Genomic DNA, 25,200 nt, shown 5'->3' with positions numbered 1-25,200 from the left:
ACATTTTCTCAGTATGCTCCAAGCTGGAGTGAGAGCACTTACAGCTGCAGGACTTAATCTGATGATACACTTTCAAGAGACCACCCATCTGCAAGGAACACACACACAAATCAAGCCTAAGTTCAGTAAGCAAAATATCTGAAGCAGGAAACCCATGAAATCACTTGGGATTCAAGAAGTAGGAATAATGAGAATTAAAAGGAAACAGGATAGCTCAGAAACAAATGGATTTGCCTTGGATTTTCAAAAAGCAAAAAAGAAGTCTTTGGTTTTTTGTATGGAGCTGCACCTCTCCTTAAGTCCTCTCCAGGCTCTTCTCTCCAACGGTGGCCTTATGTGCATCGCTGGTCCCAGAGGTTACAGGCCATTGTCTCTTGTGTCTAGCAATGTGCATACTAAAAACAGTGCAAATTGAAGTGGCCAACATAAGTCTGTCACTTCCCTTAAGAAGAATCTTTGGCAGCATAGCCCTCCTCTCAACCTCCATCTGCAGGAGGCAAGCAGCCTTAAGGTGAGTTGCTCTACTTCCAGATAACAGAGATGTCAATTTTCCTTCCTTCTGTTAACATCACATGTAGAGGACCTATTTCTGTGTAGTGACCAAAGCCTGCTTTCCCTTAGACTTGGAGATCAGAAAATTAGATCAGAGAGGTTCGTGCATTTTAAAAAGAAATAGGATTACAAAGTTCGTACTAAATCAAGTAAGTAGAAATAAACAAAGATAACTGAGAAGAAAAGGTATGTTTTCAAAATAAAATTATCATTGCTAACTAGAGTATAAAAGGGAAGAAAGCTTGAGAGATTAATATCAATTTTCAAGAACATTGTACAAGGTAACAATGAGTGACTTTAGAAAGAGGATGTGTGAATTGAGATAATACAGATTTCCAAGTGTAAGTTTTCTTCTTTACTCTTGAAAGAATGTGGTTTGAGCATAGAGCAAATCTTTCAGAAAGAAACATGAAGTGTAAACAGATTTAAACAATTCCAGAGGGAAATATATTCTAAGAATTCTCCTAGTATGCCAGTGAGAAGAGAAAATTGAGTCCATAAAAACAGAAATTTATAAATGGACTAATTCATTCAATAAATATTTACTGACCTGTGTCAGACAGTTACTGAGTGCTGGAGGAGTAGCAGGCAGGAGGACCAGTAGGAGGACAACAGTGCAGTCCTGGTTTCAGGGTACAGTTTAGTGCAAAAGAACAATCATAAGAAATGTAGCAACACCACAATGTTAAAAGCTACTAAAAGGAATGTAGAGGACCAAGCAATATGGTGGCCGAGCAACAGCTTCTTTGCAACTGGGCACAGTGAGTCTGGGGAGATAAGGTTCCAGCCATCTCTGGCTGGTGGGATCTGCCTATAACCATCCCTTTGAGGACACAGGAAGTCAGCGAGAGACTTCTGGACCCCAAGAGAAGGACAAAAGCAGTGGAAAACTGGCAAGTGGTTGCATGTGTTCATTTGGTCTGATCCTGCTGGCAGCTGTAAATAGCAGCAGTGAGACTGCAAACTGGAAAGGTCTTACCTGTGAGCTGTTTTGGTGTTTTCGGACTTGGCACTCAGTTGAACTGTCTTGGGAGAGCTTGGGCAGGAGTGCAGAGAACTTTGGGCATTGTCTAGGGCCCCAGACTGAGCCACTGAGCCGGATGGAGCTAATAGTGTTCGGCTGCGGGCCACTCTGAGCCATTATGAGAGAACTGCCCCTGCAAGCTCCGCCCTCGAGGTCGAAGAGCAAGGATTGGGTGGGAGCTAGTAATCCAGTGACAGAGCAGCCTAAAGGCGGGAACTGAGTTGCCTTAAAGCCTTAACCCTCAGGGGCAGAGTGAAACCAGTTTTGGCACACTGGGTAAGTGGATAGCCACTTCAGCAGTGATCCCAGCGACAAGCGCTTTCCTGGGAAAGCTTCTGCTTAGCCAAGTTTAGAAGTTTAAATTGCCTTTTAAGAGGGCCGAAGAGAGATTTAGAGTCTCCACCCTGTGGGGTTTGAGAAATCAGCAGAGGCCTCCAGTTGTATCAGCATTGTGATTAACATCTCATACCCAGAACAACATCACCTGTTGTATCAGGCCTCCAGTCGTATCAGCATTGTGATTAACATCTCATACCCAGAACAACATCACCTGTTGCCCAGACAATATTCAACAAGATATATATACTGCTTTGTTTTTGATTTTGATTTTTTGTTTTGTTTTTTTGTTCTTTGTTGTTGATTTTTTTTAATTTCAACCTTTTCCCTCTAGATTTTTATTTTTGTTTTTTTCTTTCTCCATTTTTCTAGTTTAAATACAATTTCCCATTATTGCCTTTTTCAATAATTAGAACTTCATTTTTGCTAGTGTTTCTACCCCTATTATTTGTTTTTTCCCCCAGTTTTATCCTGTAAAAGTTTTCTGTTTGCTTGTTTTGGTTTGATTTATAGCATTTCGGTCTTTCCTCTCTACTTAGTGGAGGTGGGGTACTGTGTCCGATCAGGCTAGCAAAGAGCTTCTGACCTCAAGGGAACCATCTAGCTCGGCACCCCCGGAGGTTGGTTTTTTTTTTTTTAAGGTTGTGTCAAAGTACCCTACTGTACACCTATTTTGCTCTGTCTCCCTCTTTCTGTGCCTCTCTTCTCCTTGTCAGTATTCTCTTTTACCCACCTCCTCTCCTTTCTCATTTTTCTTTTCTTTCTTTCTTTTTTTTTTTTTCTTCTATCCCTTCTTGCTCTTCAACCTTCTCATCATTCTGGTCCTGTACCAAAAGGACTCATTGAAACCCTAGTCCACAGGCACTGCAACTTAAAGAGCAAGTGGAAGTGAAAGGAAAATTAGGACAAGGAAACAGATAAAAGAAATCACTCATGAGGAAGAATCAGCAGAAAACTCCTGGCAACATGAAGAACCAGTCCAGAGCAACCCCTCCAAGGGAACATGAGGTAACTACTGCAGAGGATTCCACCTATAAAGAAATGTTAGGAATGACAGAAAGGGAATTTAGAATACACATGATGAAAACAATGAAAGATATGATGGAAACAATGAAGGAAACTGCTGATAAAGTGGAAAATAACCAAAAGGAAATCCAAAAACAGAATCAAATAAGAGATGAACGATATGAAGAATATAAAAAGGATATAGCAGAGCTGAAGGAACTGAAACAGTCAATTAGGGAACTTAAAGATGCAATAGAAAGTATCAGCAACAGGTTAGACCATGCAGAAGAAAGAATTTTGGAGGTAGAGGACAAAGTTCTTAAGATAACTCAGATACTTAAAGAAGTAGAAAAGAAGAGAAAGAAAGCAGAATGTTCACTGACAGAATTATGGGACTTTATGAAGCATTCCAACATATGAGTTATAGGAATCCCAGAAGGGGAAGAAGAATGCCCCAGGGGAATGGAAGCCATACTAGAGAATATTATAAAAGAAAATTTCCCAAATACCACCAAACATTCTGACATATTCCTTTCAGAGGGATATTGGACCCCAGGTTGCCTCAACTCTAACTGAGCTTCTCCAAGAAGCATTGTGATGAACCTGTCCAAAGTCAAGACAAAAGAAAAGATTCTGCAAGCTGCCAGGAGTAAGCGCCAGTTGACCTACAGGGGCAAATCCATCAGAGTGACTGCAGACTTCTCTAAAGAAACTTTCCAAGCAAGAAGACAATGGTCATCTACCTTTAATCTATTTAAACAGAACAATTTCTAGCCCAGAATTCTATATCCTGCTAAGCTAAGCTTTAAAATTGACAGAGAAATCAAATCATTTACTGATATACAAACATTGAGGAAATTCGCCACAACAAGACCAGCTCTACAGGAAATACTTCAACCTGTTCTACATATTGACCATCACAATCGATCAGCAGCAAAGTAAGAACTCAGAAACCAAAGAACAGAATCTAACTTCCACAATGATGCAAAAGATAAAACTAAGCAATGGACTCTCACAAAATAAGATGAATAGAACACTACCATGCTTATCAATTATCTCAATAAATGTTAATGGCTTGAATTCCCCACTGAAGAGGCATAGATTGGCTGACTGGATCAAAAAACACAAGCCATCCATTTGCTGTCTGCAGGAAACACACCTGGCTTCAAAAGACAAATTAAAACTCTGAGTCAAAGGTTGGAAGACAATTTTTCAGGCAAATGGAATTCAGAAGAAAAGAGGAGTTGCAATCTTATTTTCAGATACATGTGGATTTAAAGCAACTAAAGTCAAAAAGACAAAGATGGTCACTTTATATTGGTCAAGGGAAAAATACAACAAAAAGATGTTTCGATTCTAAATATTTATGCACCCAATTTAAATGCTCCTAGATTCTTGAAACAGACCTTACTCTGAGCAATATGATATCCTATAATACCATAATAATAGGGGACTTTAACACTCCTCTTACAGAGCTGGACAGATCCTCTATAAACAGAAATTAAACAAAGGCATGATATAAGAGATTTAAATGAGACCCTAGAACAACTGTGCTTGATAGACGCATATAGAACACTCCATCCCAAAGATAAATATACATTCTTCTCATCACCCCATGGAACATTCTCCAAAATTGATCACATCCTAGGCCACAAAACAAACCTGAACAGAATCAAAAGAATTGAAATCTTACCTTGTATCTTCTCAGACATTAAGGCACTAAAGGTGGAACTCAGCTCTAACAAAATGTTCAACCCCACACAAAGGCATGGAAATTAACCTTCTGTTAAACGACAGATGGGTGCAGGAAGACATAAAACAGGAAATCATTAACTTCCTTTAGCATAACAACAATGAAGACACAAACTACCAAAACCTGTGGAATACTGCAAAAGCAGTTTTGAGAGGAAAATTTATCGCTTTAAATGCCTACCTTTGAAAAAATGAAAGAGAGCACATCAACACACTCACAAGCCATTTTATGGAATTGGAAAAAGAAGAACAATCTAAGCCTCAACCCAGTAGAAGAAAAGAAATATCCAAAATCAAATCAGAGATCAATGAAATTGAAAAGAAAAGAATCATTCAGAAAATTAATGAAACAAGGAGTTGGTGTTTTGAACAAATAAATAAAATAGATAAACCATTGGCCAGACTAACGAGAAATAGAAAAGTGAAATCTCTAGTAACCTCAATCAGAAATGATAAAGGAGAAATAACAACTGATCCCACAGAGATACAAGAGATCATCTCTGAATACTACCAGAAACTCTATGCCCAGAAATTTGACAATGTGAAGGAAATGGATTAAAATTTGGCATCATACTCTCTCCCTAGACTTCGGCAGGAAGAAATAGAGTTCCTGAACAGACCAATTTCAAACACTGAGATTAAAGAAACAATAAAAAATCTTCCAACAAAAAAATGCCCTGGTCCAGATGGCTTCACACCAGAATTCTATCAAACCTTCAAGGAAGAGCTTATTCCTGTATTGCAGAAATTATTCCAAAAAATTGAGGAGGAAGGAATCTTCCCCAACGTGTTCTATGAAGCAAACATCACCCTGATACCAAAACCAGGAAAAGACCCAACCAAAAAGGAGAATTTCAGACCAGGAAATGAAACTAACATCCTACAACCACCTAATCTTTGATAAACCAAATAAGAACATACCTTGGGGGAAAGACTCCCTATTCATTAAATGGTGTTGGGAGAACTGGATATCCACATGTAAAAGACTGAAACTGGACCTACACCTTTCCCCACTCACAAAAGTTGATTCAAGATGGATAAAGGACTTAAATTTAAGGCACAAAACAAATTATCCTAAACTATTTTTTATACACATTCTTAATAACACTAAGAAATGTGGATAATGAAAAATATATTCATACCATTGCCCACCCTATAAAAAATTAAACTATCTTCATTTTTCTGAGTGTTCTTCATTTTATATACATACACATGCATACACATAAAGACACACTAACACACTTATGCCCAGATAGAATTTTGTATTCTGCTGTTTAAACCTAAGTCTATTACTCTATGTTCTTTATAACAATCACTTTTTATGTTACAGGTTGAATTAGAGGGTAAAAAGAAAAAGATAAAAAGAACAATCACTTCTTATTTATTTTTTCCAATGGTAAGAAAACAATCATTTTTTATATTTGCAGATTTTTTTTTTGAGACAGTCTCCCTCCATCACCCCAGGTAGAGTGCAGTGGCATCATCACAGCAACCTCAAACTCCTGGACTCAAGCAATACTCCTGCCTGAGTCTCCCAAGTAGCTAGGACTACAGGTGTACAACAGTGTGCCTGGCTAATTTTTTTTTTATTTTTGGTAGACATAGGGTCCCACTGTTGCTCAGGCTGGTCTTGAACTCCTGACTTAAATCTCCCATGTTGGCCTTCCAGAGTGCTAGGATTATGGGCATGAGCCACCATACAGCCCGACTGTATATTTGCAGAATATTCTGAGTGTATTATAACTTCTCAACTTTTCTACTCTTGAGAAATTTAGATTTCATTTACTCATTAATTCATCATTATCTTTCTGTTTTCTTCATTTGGTAAAAAAAAAAATCTATGGTTCTTAATATACTTAAGTAGTAATTGAACATTGAGTATAAAAACAGAAACAAGAGAAAAAGTTTTTATAATCCTTGGGTTTCTTCCCCTCAGTTTTTTCCTTCTTTTGAACAGGACGTTTTGTTGTTGCTATTGTTTTGGCCAATTGCTTTCCCAGTGAGTTTCAGCAATTTTTATTTAATAAATTAATTAATTCAATTTAATTTGCCAGCAATAAAATAATTGTGGGAGTTTTATACTTACCGATATGGCTATTTAAAAATAGACAGAAATTAAAAATGTGTTACTTGAATTTGCATTTTAAAAAATTCTAGTAAGATTGATAATTTTTCCCATATTTACTTATCATTGTGATTGTATTTCTTCTTTTGTGAATTTTCTTCAGGGCCTTCCTCATTTATATATTGCGATCTCAATACTTATGCCATTTTTTTATGAACTCCTTATACTGTAATAATGTTATTAATGATTTATCATATTTATAGTTTTAAAGAGATTATATAATATCCCCAGTTATTTTCTCCACACTTTTACAATGACTTACCTCACAACTGTGGATAAAAGATTTGTTTTAGCATGTTTACCTTAAAGTCCATAAGCTACTGTTAATAAAGACTATTGAAAAATGAAGAAAAGTAAAAGTTGGATAAACTATGCAATCTTATGTAATTTTATACAGTTTTTTTTTTCAAGAGAGTGATCCTTTAGTCATATGCAGGATAGATTATAAAGTTTATTTATATTTATTTACTGTTCTGACATGCCTATATAGAAATGTTGACCAAAAAAATGTTGACAGTTTCTAAACTGAAGCATACTATAAACAAGGATGACTTGTAGCAATGCAACTGTCACATAAATTATGGTATATTTATTCTAATGTTCAACTTTCATAATGCCTATTGATATTTCCAGGCTTTTCTAAAAGTACAGTTTCTTAGGGAAAAAAAGCCATGTGCAAGTTTAGAGCATAAATCTTACTTTCAGTATGTTGAGTTCTGTTTAACAAGTTTTCATCCACCTAATTTTCATACATAAAACATGGCTTGTTTTGAATTATGGCCCAGTGTTCAGTGTTCTAATGGAGCAGAGTATTGGTATGTTTGTTTTCCTCAGTGTGTCATTTTTTAATCAAAAAGTAATATAATCACACCAATCAAAACAATAACTCCATTTTATAAATTGCTCTAACAGGAATTTGAGAAAATTAATAGATTAGTTTTAGGTAACATAAAAAATTAATTGGGACAGTTAGTATTACATTTAAGATAAGCTTATTTTATTCAAAATACTTTCCAAAATATTGAGCATAATTAAAGGGAAAGAGTGATAGAAAAAAGATTTAAGTGAATACTAGCTAATAATTGTAGGATAAGCGATATAATTAAAAATCAGCATTTTGCAACCCCCATTGTAAAAACTGATTTAGGCAAAGATCACTAATGAATACAAAACTATTAAAAAGATTTCTGGGAAAGAGTGTTTATACAGTCTCAATGAATCACACCCAAATAATTTATTAAATAAAAAGGGGGTAAATATACCTCCTATAATGAAGAGACTTGGTAGTCACCACCTGAACCAAGCAACCTACCAGTAGTCAGGGGACAACTGATGTAGATGCTTCCTAATGGGGTGCAATAGCACTTAGGTGGTATTTTGCAAAAAATGTTGACCTGGAATCTGATCATAAGGAACAATAAGACAAATCCAGAATGTGAGTCATTCTACATAATAACTGTCCTGAGCCCTTAAAAAAAGTCAATGTTTTTCAAATTTTTCTTTTTTTGAGACAGGGTCTCACTCTGTTGCTCAGGCTAGAGTACAGTGGTGTCATCATAGCTCACTGCAACCTCAAACTCCTGGGCTCAAGCAATCCTCCTGCTTCAACCTCCTAAGTAGCTGAGACCATAGCATAGCTGAGATTACAGGCATGTACCCCTGTGCCCAGTTAATTTTTCTATTTTTGATAGAGACAAGGTCTTACTTTTTCTTAGGCTGGTCTTAAACTCCTGACCTCAATCATTTCTCCTGCCTTGGCTTTCTAAAGTAGTAGGATTATAGGTGTGAGCCACCATGTCTGACCTTAAAAGACAAAATGTAAAGGAAAAAAAAAAGTAAGAGATGTGATAACCAAATGTAATGCATGAACTATGACAGGTCCTAGATACAAAGTAATTTGAATATTGACTTTGTATTAGATAATGTGGTATTACTTAATTAATTTTCTTAGGTATCATAATGCTATATATGCCTGTACTATATATACATAATACCATTTAGTCACATAGGAAAATGTCCTTATTCTTAAGGAAATGCATACAGTATATTTAGGGGTAAAGTATCATGATATTTAAAACCTATTTTCAAATGGTTCAGGGAAAAAAATATGCATATAAAATTAGATAATATATATATAACTATATGTAATAAATATAAAACTATTTTCATGCATTTATATGAATAAAATATGTATGTTCACATACCCCCTTAGCAATTAAGCAAACGTGGCAAAATGTTTACAATTAGTGAATTTAGGTAAAGGGTGTATAGGTGTTCATTATACCACTCTTTGAAACTTTCTGTCGATTTGAATGTTTTCAAAATAAAGAGGGGAAGGATGTGTTATGTTTATGTGGGTAATATTCTAAGCCAGGAGTAATAGTGACTCAGCCATACAGTAGGTGCACACGCCCACACCATTCCAACATTTGGTAACTAGTTCATTGCTATTGTCTGTCTACATTAGCTAAACAATTCCAGATGTAAACTTGGGGTAGGAGGGAAACATAGTACTCATGGATTTGTCTGTTCCCAAATGTCTTATGTACATCTATCTGTTGCTGGCAGTGTTCCATCTTTCCTCCCACTAGTCTCAGTGACCCCAAACTTAACCAATTCCCAAACAACTCACACTTTCCAGATGTTCATGCCATCTCCTCAACCTGAAACACTGTTTTGCTTATCAAAATCGTACTCAGTTTTTAAGGCCTAATTCAAATTCCCCTGCCTCCTTGAAAGCCTCTTCTAGATCACCACCTCTTCCTTCCAACTGAAATCAATTGTTTCCTGCTGTGTGGTTCCTATATGTCCCTTGAAACATACCCCATTCTTTTCTTGCATTATGGTCATTCATGTACCAAGTTATATTTCCTGGAGAGGGAAAGTTCTGCTTAACTCTGTTGCATAGAATGAAGTCCAGATTCCTTAGAATAATGTATGAGGCTTTTGGGGCCTGCTGCCTGCTTCCTTTTGAGCCTTAGGTCTTGATACTTGCTTCAATGAACCTCATAATGGAGCAATAATGTAAGCCTGTTTTCTACTAGGGACTCTTGGGCCCCTAACATTCAGGTCCTCAATTCCATGGGCTATGGAAGAGCAAAATGCTCCCCAGATTCTGGTGTATCCCTGGCGGCTCCTATTCTCATAAACCTGCAAAACTGGAGACTTTCAGGCTCCTCTGTGTTGATCATAAGGAACAACCAGACAAATCCAGAACGTGAGTCACAAAAATTGGTCCTTTTTTGTACTTTTGGAAAATAGAGCCAGAAACTCTTTCCAGCCAGAGCATTCATGAGTTTGGCTGACTTTCGAAGGAGAACAAGGAGGATTTACATTGCAGTGATGCCACAACTTTCCTAAAAAGTAAGCATCAATCTGTACTTTGTCCCACTGAGGCCCAGTCACTCCATCTTGCTGGCTCCTGCTTCCTCATTTTTTTGTGGTTTCCTACTTTACTCTTTCCATCCCTTGCAGAGGTAAAGGGATCATCAGCCAGCCTCCAAGACTTTTATCCCAAGCACTTAACAAGATATTAAACAAAACAAATAATAATAAACCTCCTGTTTCCTCCTTAAGAGGAATCCAATGACCACCTGTTGGGATAATTTTTAAAATATCCATCATAAATCCATTCAACCATGTTGTATAGTTCCCTACATTCTGTTTTATCCTTTAATGCCTTTGCACCTTCTGTTCCCTTCTGCCTAGAACGTCCTTCCCTTCACAGTCTTCTTGGCAACTTGCTCCTCCCCATTCATGACTCTCTTCCATATGGTTTTCTCCAGTCCTCAGTAGCTGGCCCTGTATTCTTCTTCAGTACCACTATACATGGTATTTACCTTTCACCAGATGGCAGTGATCTCTTGTACTTGTCTATCTTCCATGCCAAACTATGGGCTCCTTAAGAGCAAACACAGCACATTATTGACCTTTATGATCTCAATTTCGTATCCCAGAGTGTGATCAATATGATCCATCTAGATAAACGCTTATTAAGTGAGTGTTAAAGATGAACGAGTTTATTCCAGACTTGAGATTTAAGATTTTCTAAAGGTATAAAGAAAATCTGTAAAATGTTCTAACACTTGTCTCAGAGGACACCTCCTAATCTGGAACATTTATAAACCTTATGGTGCCAAACAGAATATTTACCTGGCTGTTTCTGATGTTCTTAAGGTCATGGAAGCTTCTGAGTCAAAAAATTATTAAAAATATAACCAGGCATTGTGGCAGGTACCTGTAGTCCGAGCTATTCAGGAGGTTGAGGCAAGAGGGTTGCTTGAGCCCAAGAGTTTGAGGTTGCTGTGAGCTATGATGTCACGGCACTTTACCCAGGGTGACAGAGTGAGACTCTGTCTCAATATAAATAAATGAATAAATTAAAATAAATATAAGAATCATTAAAAATGAACCCTGTTGACTAGAATAGTATATTTCTCTTGTTGGGAGAAGCTGGCCTCCTATAACTGGCATGAGGCAGTTTTTAGTGTAGACCTCATCCCCTCCTGCTTTCTTAGATTTGTTGCTGATCGGTTACAAAATTATGTTTACTGCCTGGGCATCGTGGCTCATGCCTGTAATCCTAACACTCTGGGAGGCTGAGGTGGGTGGATTGCTTGAGCTCAGGAGTTCAAGACCAGCCTGAGTGAGACCAAGACCCCCCCATCTCTACTAAAAATAGAAAATTAGCTGGGCATTGTGGCAAGTGCCTGTAGATACTCAAGAGGCTCAGACAAGAGGATCACTTGACACAAGAGTTTGAAATTGTTGGAGCTAGATGCCATGGCACTCTACCCATGGCAGCAGAGTGAGACTCTGTGTCAAAAAATAAAAAGTTGTGGGTGGCGCCTGTGGCTCAGTGAGTAGGGTGCCAGCTCTATATATCGAGGGTGGTGAGTTCAAACCTGGCCCTGGCCAAACTGCAACGAAAAATAGCTGGGGCGTTGTGGCAGGTGCCTGTAGTCCCAGCTACTCAGGAGGCTGAGGCAAGAGAATCACCTAAGCCCAAGAGCTGGAGGTTGCTGTGAGCTGTGACACCAGGCACTCTACAGAGGCAACAAAGTGAGACTATGTCTCTAAAAAAATAAAAATAAATAAATAAAAAATAAAAAGTTGTGTTTACTTACAGCAGAAAGGCCTTATGGTAACTTGTCTAATGAATATGATGACATCTCTTTCTCCTTGTCTTGCTAATGGATTGGTCTTCAGGGTTTGAAGATCACTGATAAAAATATTGATATTTGGGGCGGCACCTGTGGCTCAAGGAGTAGGGCGCTGGTCCCATATGCCAGAGGTGGCGGGTTCAAACCCAGCCCCGGCCAAAAAACACACACACACACACACACACACACAAATATTGATATTTGAAGAAGGGGCAATTTCTATATTCATTTTGGAATGAAGGATGCTGTATAACTACTTTCTGATTTTTATTTAGTTATACAGCTATTATGTCAGTCAGTTCAATTTTAAAAACATCTTTATTGAGATAAAATTCACTTACCATAAAACTCATCAATTTAAAGTATACAATTCTTTGGTTTATCGTATGTTCATGGAGTCATGTAACCATCTCTACAATCTAATTCCAGAACACTTTTCATCATGCTCACCTAGTTTAAGAAGCATATCTTATAGAGTTATAAAATACCATCCTGAATGCAAAACAGGAGGATGGCATCAAAAAGCCACAATCATCAGTACTTATTTAGTGTTGTGCCAGCAATCCTGTGGGAGAAGTATTAGTAAATGAGACAGTACAATTACACATAAAAAAATTTAAGAGTTTAAAAGTACAGTTTAACTTTTGCTAATTAAAAAATCCAAAACTTGGGCGGCGCCTGTGGCTCAGTGAGCAGGGCGCTGGCCCCATATACCGAGGGTGGTGGGTTCAAACCTGACCCCGGCCAAACTGCAACCAAAAAATAGCCGGGCGTTGTGGCGGGCGCCTGTAGTCCCAGCTACTCGGGAGGCTGAGGCAAGAGAATCGCTTAAGCCCAGGAGTTGGAGGTTGCTGTGAGCTGTGCGAGGCCACGACACTCTACCAAGGGCCATAAAGTGAGACTCTGTCTCTACAAAAAAAAAAAAAAAAATCCAAAACTTTTAACTTGAAAAATAAGTGGGCTAATTAGTGAATGACTCTCTCTGGGTCTTTATATAAACATCCATTCCCTTTCTCTTCAATGGATTAAGCATTATAAAATGAGTAAGATTTTTAGATGTTTAAATTAGACATAAATAAGAGTTTAATGACAAATATATACATCGGGCACATGAAAGTATCTTCAAAATAAAGTTATAAGTTAGTTTTGTTTATATTGATTCATATAACATTTATTTGAAAATGGAAAGATAACCTCCAAAGGAGTTTTCTGGCTCTGGAATTCTGTAAAACATTTTGCAAAACATTAGAAACAATTATATTGGCCAACCAAAATTATCTTATGCTTTAAGTGTAAAGAATTATAAGACAGAAGAAATTTTTTTCATTTGCATGATTTTTTATGTTGTTAGTTTACATAAATAGTTACTGGGAATATACTTTCCACACTATAGTCACAAAATTATCTTTATGTTAAATATTTTCAGGGTTTGTTGATACTGTCCAAACATAAAAAATTGAAGGAACTTTCTCTATCTGAGTGTTACAGAATCACTGATATTGGAATTCAGGTAAGATAATTAAGATCTTCTGTTAAAGAATTAAGATTGAAAATTAAGCACAATTGAATAAACTTTGCAGGACACAGTAGAAAAAAGAAATGGGCTTGGCACCTGTAGCTTGGTGTGCCAGCCATGTACACTGGAGCTGGCGGGTTTGAATCCAACCTGGGCCTGCCAAACAACAATGACAACTGCAACCAAAAAGTAACTGGGCGTTGTGGCAGGCGCCTGTAGTCCCAGCTATTTGGGAGGCTGAGGGAAGAGAATCGCTTAAGCCCTAGAGTTTGAGGTTGCTGTGAGCTGTGATGTCATGGTACTCTACCCAGGGTGACAGCTTGAGACTCTGTCTCAAAAAAAAAAAAAAGAAAAAAAGAAGAAAAAGAAAAAAGAAATGGATTGGAAATATAACAACATATATGTGATGATCTCAAGTGAACCAAGATTATCTCTAGGCTCTTAATAAGGTCTCCACTGCCTTTAGTGACTGAGATTCATTTTCCCATTTTTCCCTGTCTCTTCTCTCCCTTCCTCATGTCAGGCTCAGAGGATAAATAGGAATGTTTTACACAGAGAATAATGAACAGCAGTGAGGTAAAAGTCTTATATAAACAAAGTGTTCTGTAGATAGAACACTTAATAATAATCTAGCTATGAAAATTGGCAGCATTCTAAAAATTATGTTAGATTCTTAACAATTAGGAACTTAAGTTACTGGAACATATTTGGTAGCGTATGTTATCAGAATGGAAAGCATAACATAAGTAATTGAATAGGGTAAATGATTATGTGCTCAATTGAAGCTTTAAGAAATCATTAGAAAGTAAATTTCCTAGGCCTGGTCTTGAGTGATGTGCAGGAAGTCATAAAGTAAATATTATGAGCAAGCCATAGCATGATTTTTTTTTTTTAAATCACATTAGGCAGTTCAGTATTCTGCTTAAGAAAAATATAAACAAAATCATGTGCCACACATATGTTGAATGAGGAAAATACCAATAATTTAGGAATGTAGAAATTGAAACGCCTTGGAAGCTCCAGACAAATGTGTCTTTAGAATTTAAGACCCAACCAATTATGAAAACCTGGAGCTAAACTAGGAAAAGAAAGGAGAGGAGGGAAGGAAAGTGAGGGGGAGGGAAGAAGGAAGTTTTCTTATTGAGATGAAATGATTTATTTCACAAGTAGAAAAAAATGCTAGTGATAACAGTGAAATCCACAGAGCAGGACAAACTTGAAGTTGTCTGTATTAATTTGATGTGGACCTTGTAAGAAGTTTCAACGTAACTGATGGGAGAGTTTTAAAATACCATATAAACCAGGGGCTGTAGAGGATTCCAAGTCAAACAATGCTCCCAGGGGTGTCCAACCTGCAGCCTCTGGGCTGCATGTGCATTATGTTTTGCTTATCTGTGGTGTCAGGTATTGTGAAAATTATGCACGGACGTTTTTTTGCTCATCAGCTTTCGTTAGTGTTTGTGTATTTAATGTGTGGCCCAAGACAAGTCTTCTTCCACTGTGTGGCAGAGAAGAAAAAAGTTGGACACCCCTGCAAGCTGAAGGAATCTTAGAATCATCTAAATCAACTCCTAATGTTACAAGTGAGAAAACCCCAGAGGGCTGAAATAACTGGTTCCAAGTCTCATATCTTCTCAGCAAAGTAATTCAAGTACAGTTTTATGGAAATGAAAAGTAGAAATGGAGAATTATTCTACTAAATTGTTGATTGACAACATGGCTCAGTGAAAAACATGTTTTTAAATGATTTTTGTTCTATCTTACTGTGTCTGGACGATGTAATAATACTTCTGGGAATACTATAACACCACTAAGAAATTGTTTTAAGAAACATTAGTGTTAAGCAATGTCAATTTCCCCTACTTTCAGATCATAGGTACTAATTCTAACAAATTCCTACGAAACCTGTCTAGTAATATATTCTATAGTATAAAGAGTTAAAAGGAACAAATATTCTCCTTCAAAGCAAAGATCCCGGAGAGGATTAGGAACTTTCACACCAGATGAGATTGTAAGAAAAAAGGTTACAAAACATTTAGATTTATGTAACCTACTAGGAGGAAAAAAAACCTGAAAGAATCCTCTGAAGTTAAACCATGATTTATTTAGCACAATTAATTTAAGGGTTAAACATGCATTTACACAAAATTTATCCATGCATATGATAGAATCAGGCTTTCAAAAGGTTTTTGACAAAGTGATAGACCAAAGGTTATTAAAATAACACAGTTAAAAGATGAACATTTCTAATTTGGGTTATATGTTTTATATGGTGATCAGTTACATTTGACCAATAACTACAAATCATTCAGAATTGTTGAAACTTACCATTGAGATGATACAACCTTTTAATATCCATTACTTATTAATTTTTCAAATGCTCCTTGTAATAAAAATGTGTATACAGGTATTCAAGAGACCAGTATTTTCTGCCATTTCTTTTTGATTCTATAAGCTTAAATATTATATTATTTTTAGCTGCTCTGGGATTTTATATGAAAGCATTTACCCATGCTAACTATATTAAAGATATACCATAGTGAATTGATCTCAGATATCTATTCAAGTTCATGAAAAGAAAAGAAACTTGTTTTTTAGCATATCTTTTTTTCTCCTCCCTGCTGTTATTATTATTATTTTTGTTTGGTTTATTTATTTATTTGGATAAATAAATTGCCCAGGCTAGAGTGCAGTGGCATCATTATAGTTCATTGCAGCCGCCAACTCCTGGGCTGAAGGGATCCTCCCACCTAGGCCTCCAGAACAGTTGGGACTACAGCTTGCCACCATGCCAGGCTAATTTTTTTTTTTTTTTTTAGTGTGCGGTGTTTCGTTCTTAGTCATGCTGGTTTTCAACTCCGGCCTCAAGCATTCCTTCCACCTCAGTATCCCAAAGCACTGTGCTGGGTGGGCCTCCTCCTTGCTTTTGAAGTATGTGTACATTTGTGTGTGTGTGTGCTGTGGCTTTTATCCAGTTTTACCTCTAACAAGGTTCATATTTCTGGGCATGTGATAATCTTTCTCCTTTCCTCCTTGAGCCTAATTATTGAATCCCAAAAGGGAACAGGCAAAGAAGGGGGAGGAGAAAGTGACATATAAGCCAGTTTCGCAATTTCTTTTTTTTTTTTTTTTTTTTTTATTGTTGGGGATTCATTGAGGGTACAATAAGCCAGGTTACACTGATTGCAATTGTTAGGTAAAGTCCCTCTTGCGATCATGTCTTGCCCCCATAAAGTGTGACACACACCAAGGCCCCACCCACCTCCCTCCTTCCCTCTATAGTTTCGCAATTTCTTATCTGGATTTACATAAGAGAGGGAAAGGGAGTAAAATAAGGTGATAATGTTGAGATGCTTAGTTATCCACAATTTATGAGGAATTCCTCTCAAGAGGAATATACTATAGGAGAGATTCTCTTTTTAACATAAGATATTGAAAACTTACACACAATGTATTACATTTAATGAGAAAAATGAAGAGATTTTTACCCAAGTTTAGTTTCGCAAGAGTCATGAACAAAATAAGAATAAAAAATGACCTCACTTTAGTGTTTTACTGGAAACCATAGCACACATGCAGATTGAGTGTCTGGAGCCTCAGATGTACTGACTTTGGGGATCTGGCTTTAATTACTTTCTTCGACTTCAGTTCTTGTTTTCTGAGCTCAATAGACGTTCAGTCATTATGTTATGCTAAAATTATTTGATCTTGAAAGGCGTTTGGAAGAGATGTTTGATATAGTCATAATTGAGCATTTCTTAAGAAATCTTTTCCTTGAGCATTTTATGAATTTACTTAAATAACACACTATCAAGTTTGGCAAAGGAATTGACTTATTTTTATTTTATTTTAATTTTTAGTGTCATGAAAAGACTCTGAGCTCTTTAGTTTTTATTTTAATGGTTTTAATGTATAAAATTAAAAATATATAAACCAAAAAACATGAGCTGAAGGCAGAATGAAAAATATCCAGGCAGTGGCAGCACACGAAAGAAAAAAACACTTCTCCTATTGTATGTGTTTACTCTAAAACAACAAGCATCACTGGCCCTTACTTTCTTCTCAGTTGTGAACTTAATTCACTGAAAAGATTAGTGGAACCTTAGGTTGGAGTCTGGGGAAGATGTTTGGCTCTAACTGAAAGGCTGGTAATGGCAGGGCAGCTGAGATGTGCTGTAGCGGGCTGCTTCCCTGGCTGGCCAAGGAAAGTGCTACAATTGGCCATGCCTGTTGGAAAGTGGATTTGATCCAGGGTGGCTGCACTGCTAATACTGTGTGCCGAAGCAACTGGAGTTCTCTGATCAGGATTAGTGCTATTTCCCCGTGTCATTCCTCCAGGTGCTGTGTGTCTTTCTGAAGATGTTCACACCAATAAAAAAATACATTGTTGTGATTTCATTATATAGCATTCTTCTAAGAGAATCTTTAATTTCTTCTTGTCCATACCCCATTCTCAACAAGATGTCTGTTTTATCCCCCCATCACAGATGTCTATTTCTGCTTTCACATATGGTGTAAGTTTATCTTCATGACCCTCATTCAGCCACTTGTCTTTCATGATTTGCTCCAGAGTGCCACCTTTAACTGGATTTACTACTAGGAAATGTTTTAGAAGTTTTTTACAAGCTCTCAAGATGTAGGAAAGGAGGTATATTTCCTTCTGATTACGTTCATTCCCAGTTCCTTAATGTTTTCCCCCAACAAAGAGAAGTATGCCAGTTTGCCAAGCAGATCTAGAATCACCCCTAGGTTCCAGACATCAACCTTGTCCCCATGACATTCCTTGCTCTGGAAGAGCTTGGTGGGCTGAGTATGGAGGAGTACTACAGAGTGTTTGAGGTTGATGGTCAAAAGTAAATTCAGTACTTCAGCCAAAATCAGCTATTTTGAAGTTTATATTCTCATCCAGTAATACATTTTCAGCCTTCAGGTCTTTGTGAACTACATGCTTTTTGTGGCAATATTCAACTACAAACATGATCTGTTGAAATTTAGATCTTGCTTCTTCTTCCTCCATTCTTCCCTACTCAAGCAAATATTCGTATTATTTCCACTTACATATTCTATAATGTTACACAATATTTTTCCAGTTTCAGTGATTTCTAATAACTTGGCTATATGTGGATGGTTTAAACTCTTCATTATTTGCACTTTGCAGAGTTGTTTGAGTCAAGTGTGTTTTGTTGATTATTTTTATGGCAACCTCTCTGCCTGTTAGTATATGTCTGGCCAATTTCACGTTCCAAAACTCCCCTTGCCAGTGGTTTTCAGTAGTCTATAGTTCTCAATTACAGGCTCTTCATCTGCACAGAAAGAGTTTCCCCTCCAAATGCCTAAGAGGCTGGTATGAAAAGTGACTTCTTCACACCCATCTCCGTGTGATGTGTCCCCAAAGTAACTGGATCACTACCTTCTGGAATGACTTCTGGATCCTTAACTTTTCTCAAAGCATTTCAGTTTATCAAAGCCACACACTGCCCTCAGCTCAGACCTTGGGCCATCTGGGCATCATCGGGTCTGGAGATAGGGACCTCTCCATTCTGTGCCATGCCATGTCACAGCTCCCCAAAGGCACCCACATGGAAAGCATAGGCGTTTAGCTAGGGAAGCTTGTCCTTTAGAAAGTTGCAGCCACTAGTGCTGGGACCTGGGCCCTGCCATGCACCCTACCACACGTTAGGGCACCAGCTACCAGGCAGCCAGGCCACCGAGGCAGGGGACTTGGCTTAAATGCCATATTACAATAAAGTCTTATTGGAAGTTCTATCTTATTTTTTGATAGAACCAGTGGAGTAAACCCAGTTATATACTGTGCTTGCTTTTTGGACCCTCTTAAGTTAGTTTACATTTCTCATTCCCTTTTCTTTAATTTATATATATTTTTTAACTTTTTTCTTTTCATTTCAGTTTTATAGGTCCAGTAATTCCCTTTCTTGAGAATGAAATACGCTATAAATACATGAATATAATACCCATATGTAGGAGTATATATATTTCTTTTTGCAGATTATCTGTGAATGAAAATCTTATAGCTAGGCAAAAATTTCTGCTTATTTCAGTGTTAGTGGGTTGAGGTAGTTGATTAATAAAGGTCAGTAATAGGGGAAAATCAGGTTTCATTATGAGGTACTGGAATGATTGACACGTGTATGTGCAGTGAAAAGTGCATGTTTGTGTTTACATGCAAACATGTATGTAAATGTGTATCGTGTGTAAATTAAGTGTGTAAAAATTTTAGCATGTTAGATTACATGTGTTTACATATAAACATATGTAAATGTATATCCATGTGTCTAGATTATGTCTGTAAATTATATACAAACGCAATTTAGTATATGTTAAATCAGATGTATACGTCAATGTGTATATGTATCGATTACACTCAAATTTGTGTTTAGAGATGCTATAGTAGTGTATATTTCTAGGCAAAAACCAACAAATAGTGGTCAATATTCAAAGAAAATAAAAATTAGTGTGTTAAAGAATTATCTTTTTGTTTATATTTTAATTTAAAAATTAATCATCCATTTAAGTGACAAGGATCCTTTTCCTATGGAAGTGTGAATTAGCTCTCCTGTAACAAAGGTAATAATATAGTATAGGAAACGTAGGCCTAGCTGCCAGAAGTTCTAATTTTTATGCTGATTTTGCCTCTTACATGGCCAGATGATCTTAAGAAATTCACTCAGCCTCACAGTAATTCATTGCTCCTATAATGACTACAATTGTGAAACAGATAAGATTTAGCACTCTAAAGCATGGGGCAGCTTTTTTGGTAATATTTCTGTAAAATTTTGCTATGGAGGGCCACATAATTTATATTTTAGGCTTTGCAGACCATGCAGTTGTAACTACCAAACTTTGTCATTCACAATATGTAAACAAATGAGAGTGGTTGTGTTACAGTAAAACTTCATTATGGACATTGAAATTTGAATTTTATATAATTTTGGTATATCATGAAATATTATTATTCTTTTGAAATTTAAAAATATTACAACCATTCTTAGCATATAGGCCATATAAAAACAAGTGGCATACCAGATTTGGTGTTGAAGTCAGTATCTACTCTAGAATCCCAAAGAACTTTCCAATTTTTGTTCTGTTAAGCTTTGTGACTTTGGTTAAGTTATTTTCTTTCTCTGGGCCTTAGATTTCTTACTTGCAAAAATGAGTACAATAATAAAATATTCTTTATGTTGTATTAAATGACATAATACATCTATGTACTTAGCATGTTTCCTGTCACAGAATGTGTAATATTACCTTTTATTCTTGTTATTGTTCTATTTGGTAAAGAAGAAGTCAATATTAGTTAATTTTTTTAAAAATTAACATTTTTAATATAGTAATTTGATAATTTATTTGGATTTAAATGCCCAAAACAGGTAATCTCAACAGTCAGATTGCACCTAATGGTAAGGAGATGTTTTGGAATATGTTCCTTGAAGAAAAAGTGTACTTATTTTTACTCCTTTAAATGAGTGCATTTATCACAGGCATATAAATTGTGATTGACTAACATAAATTTATAATACTACATAAATATCAATTGCTACTATTCTAGAGAATAAACCAGGTAAAAGGACAATGGTCATTGTTTTTCATTGGGATTATATTTTATTTATTTATTTATATATTTTTTGAGACAGAGTTTCACTATGTTACCCTCGGTAGAGTACCATGACATCACAGCTTACAGCATCTTCCAACTTTTGGGCTTAAGCAATTATCTTGCCTTACCCTCCTGAATAGCTGGGACTACAAGTGCCTGCCACAATGCCGGCTATTTTTTTGTTGTTGCAGTTGTCATTGTTGTTTAGCTGGCCTGGGCTGGGTTTCAACCCACCAGTCTCCGTGTATGTGGCCAGCACCCTACCCACTGAGCTATGGGCACTGCCTGGGATTATAACTTTAAACAAATTTTCCCACATCCCAATTAATTAAGTAGAATCCTTAGCACATGGATGTACCCATGTAAGCATTTAATTAACACAACTTTCTTTTCTTTATTAAAATTTTACTTAAAATCACAACTGTATACATTTATGGGGAACAATGTGATGATTTGAGATACAGTGTGGAATGCTTAAATCAAACTGATTAACATAACCATCACCTTATTTATTTTTTGTGGTAAGACATTTATAATTTACTCTTAGTTATTTTAAAATATGCTCTTGCATCATGCACATTAGGGAAGATCCACCGAATGCCCTCCTTCCTCCCACCAATTACCTTCCCCCTTCCCCTCCCTTCTCCCCTTCTCCCCTCCCCCTTGCTAGGCTATATTTGTGTTTTATCATTCGTGTTTATATATTGGTTTCATAATAGTATTGAGTACATTGGATACTTTTTTCCCATTATTGAGATAACTTTGCTAAGAAGAATGTGTTCCAACTCCATCCAGGTAAACATAAAAGAGATGTAAACTCTCCATCTTTTTGTGACTGAATAGTATTCCATGGTATAAATGTACCACAATTTGTTAATCCATTCATAGGTTGATGGGCATTTGGGCTGCTTCCATGACTTGGCAATAATTATGAATTGGGCTGGAATAAACATTCTGGTACAAATGTCTTTGTGGTAAAATGATTTTTGTTCTTTTGGGTAGATATCTAGTAATGGAATTGCAGGATCAAATGGAAGGTCAACTTTTAGTTCCTTGAGGATTCTCCATACTTCATTCCATAAAGGTTGTATTAGTTTGCAATCCCACCAGCAGTATAGAAATGTTCCTTTCTTTCCACATCCATGCCAACCTCTGCAGTTTGGGGACTTTATGAAGTGCGCTAATCTCGCTGGGGTTAGTTCATATCTCAAAGTGGTTTTGATTTGCACTTCTCTGATAGTTAAAGATGATGGGCATGTTTTTATGTGTTTGTTGGCTCTTTGTCTGTCATCTTCAGAGAAGTTTCTGTTCAAGTCTCTTGCCCATTTCTTCATGGGCAAGAGACTTTTCTTCTTTATTCTTTTCTTTTCTTCTTTATTAATTTGAGTTCTCTGTAGATTCTAGTTACCAGACCTTTGTTGGAATCATAACATGCAAAAATCTTCTCCCATTCCGAAGGCTGTCTGTTTGCTTTACTTGTAGTTCCCTTAGCTGTGCAGAAGTTTTTTAGTTTGATCAAATCCAATTAATTTATTTTTAGTGTTGCTGCAATTGTCGGGGGTGGGAGGGGGCTTCCTCATAAACTATTGTCCTAGCTCAATATCTTCAAGCTTTTTTCCTACACTCTCTTGTAGTATTTTCATAGTTTCATGTCTTAAATTTAAATCTTTTATCCAGTGAGGATCAATTTTTGTTAGTGGTAAGAGGTGAGTCCAGTTTCAGTCTTCTACAGGTCACTAGCCAGTTCTTCCAGCACCAGACTCCAGGTTATACTACAAATCTGTAGTTATCAAAACAACATGGTACTGGCACAAAAGTAGAGATGTAGATATATGGAAAAGAATAGAGAATCTAGAGATGAACCACCACATATCGTCATTTGATCTTTGATAAGCCTAACAAAAATATGCACTGGGGAAAAGAATCCCTATTTAACACAACTTTCTTATAGCAGCTTACATGTGTCCCTACATTGGCCTCTCTGTGTGAGCCCTCTCACCTCCCACTCATGTGTGGGTATGACTGATCAAGTCATGGAGTAGGAGGGTCTACAGGTCCACAATGGGGGGGTGGAACATGCCTTTCATTAACATATGTTAATCTTACATCCTGCAATAAGCTATAATTGTTTATTACTTTTAGAAGGATTTGTGGTTGATTCTTTGGAATTTTCTACTTAATTTATTGTATTGTCTGCAAACAAAGCTAGTTTTATTTCTTCCTTCCTAATATGTATATCCTTTGGGATTTTTTTTTTTTTTGTATTCTTCCAATATGACATCAAAAGTGTTGAGAGGGGACATTCTTTTTTTTTTTTCTTTTTTTTTATTGTTAAATCATAGCTGTGTACATTAGTGCAATCACCTGTACCCATTCTAAGATGCACCATAGATGTGGCCCCACCCATTACCCTCCCTCCACCAAAACCTCCCCCCTCCCTTCCCCTTCCTTGGCCCTTTCCAAGAGGGGACATTCTTACCTGGTGCCCTATCTCAGGGAAAAAAAATCACCTAGTTTCTCACCATTTAATGGGATGTTAGCTATATGTTTTTTATACATGTTCTTTGTCAGGATGAGGATGTTTCTTTCTATTTCCTAGTTTGCTGTGAGTTTTTATTATGAAAGGGTGTTTGATTTTGTCACATGCTTTTTCTCCATCTAGTGATACCATCATATTTTTTTCTTTAACCTGTTGTATAATAGATTATATTAATTGATTTTTGAATGAGCCTCACATACCTAAAATAAATCTTACTTGGTCATGATATATAATTCTTTTTATAAATTGTTGGGTTCAATTTGCTAATAGTCTGTTCAGAATTTTTCCATCTATGTTCATGAGAGAGAATGGTTTGTCATAGTAATTTTTCTTTCTTTGTATCTATGTGTGAGTTTGGGTAATGCCAGTTTGGGTATTAGGGTAATGCCAGCCTCATAGAATGAGTTAGGAAGTATTGTCTGTGCTTCTATTTTTTGGAACACACTGTAGACAATTGGTATTATTTCTCTCTTGATGAAATTAAGCATTCATCTGTGCAACCCTCCTGGCTTGTTACTTTTTGTTTTGGAAGTTTAATCACTGATTTAATTTCTTTTTATTTATTTATTTATTACATTTTTTTGATTAAATCATAGCTGTATACATTAATGCGATCATGGGGCACCATACACTGGTTTTATAGACCATTTGACATTTTCATCACACTGGTTAACATAGCCTTCGTGGCATTTTCTTAGTTACTGTGTTAAAACATTTATATTCTACATTTACTAAGTTTCACATGTACCCTTATAAGATGCACCACAGGTGTAATCCCACCAATCACCCTCCCTCCGCCAATCCTCCCCCCTCTCTCCCCTCCCTCTCCCCCTTCCCCATATTCTTAGGTTATAACTGGGTTATAGCTTTCATACGAAAGCCATAAATTAGTTTCATAGTAGGGCTGAGTACATTGGATACTTTTTCTTCCATTCTTGAGATACTTTACTAAGAAGAATATGTTCCAGCTCCATCCATGTAAACATGAAAGAGGTAAAGTCTCCATCTTTCTTTAAGGCTGCATAATATTCCATGGTGTACATATACCACAATTTATTAATCCATTCGTGGATCGATGGGCACTTGGGCTTTTTCCATGACTTAGCAATTATGAATTGAGCTGCAATAAACATTCTGGTACAAATATCTTTGTTATAATGTGATTTTTGGTCTTCTGGGTATATGCCTAGTAGAGGAATTATAGGATTGAATGGCAGATCTATTTATAGATCTCTAAGTATTCTCCAAACATTTTTCCAAAAGGAATGTATTAATTTGCATTCCCACCAGCAGTGTAGAAGTGTTCCCTTTTCTCCACATCCATGCCAACAACTCTGGTCTTGGGATTTTGTGATATGGGTTAATCTTACTGGAGTTAGATGATATTATTGATACAGGCCTATTCAGATTGTTTCTTCTTGTGTAAGTCTTGGTAGATTGTATCTTCCAAAGAATTTAATCTAGGGTAGCAAATTTGTGGGCATAAAGTTGTGCAGAATATTCCTTTATTATCTTTTTCTTGTACATGAAATCTGTGGTGATGGCCTTGGTTCCATTTCTGATCCTAGTAATGT

The 25,200-nt window shown here is 36.6% G+C and overlaps 1 protein-coding gene across 1 annotated transcript in view; it reads left to right on the top strand.

Annotated features, from left to right (window-relative positions):
* Positions 1-25,200, top strand: part of FBXL13 (F-box and leucine rich repeat protein 13) — a 266,364-nt gene that overhangs the window by 207,521 nt on the left and 33,643 nt on the right. The window contains exon 18 of the mRNA XM_053608560.1: positions 13,383-13,466. Coding sequence (XP_053464535.1) covers positions 13,383-13,466 — 84 coding nt within the window. The remainder of the gene's footprint in view (positions 1-13,382; positions 13,467-25,200) is intronic.

This window comes from Nycticebus coucang, chromosome 11 (genome assembly GCF_027406575.1).
Source record: "Nycticebus coucang isolate mNycCou1 chromosome 11, mNycCou1.pri, whole genome shotgun sequence".
NCBI lineage: Eukaryota > Metazoa > Chordata > Mammalia > Primates > Lorisidae > Nycticebus > Nycticebus coucang.
The sequence above is the reverse complement of the archived record's forward strand: the minus strand, read 5'-3'. Positions and strand labels throughout refer to the sequence as shown.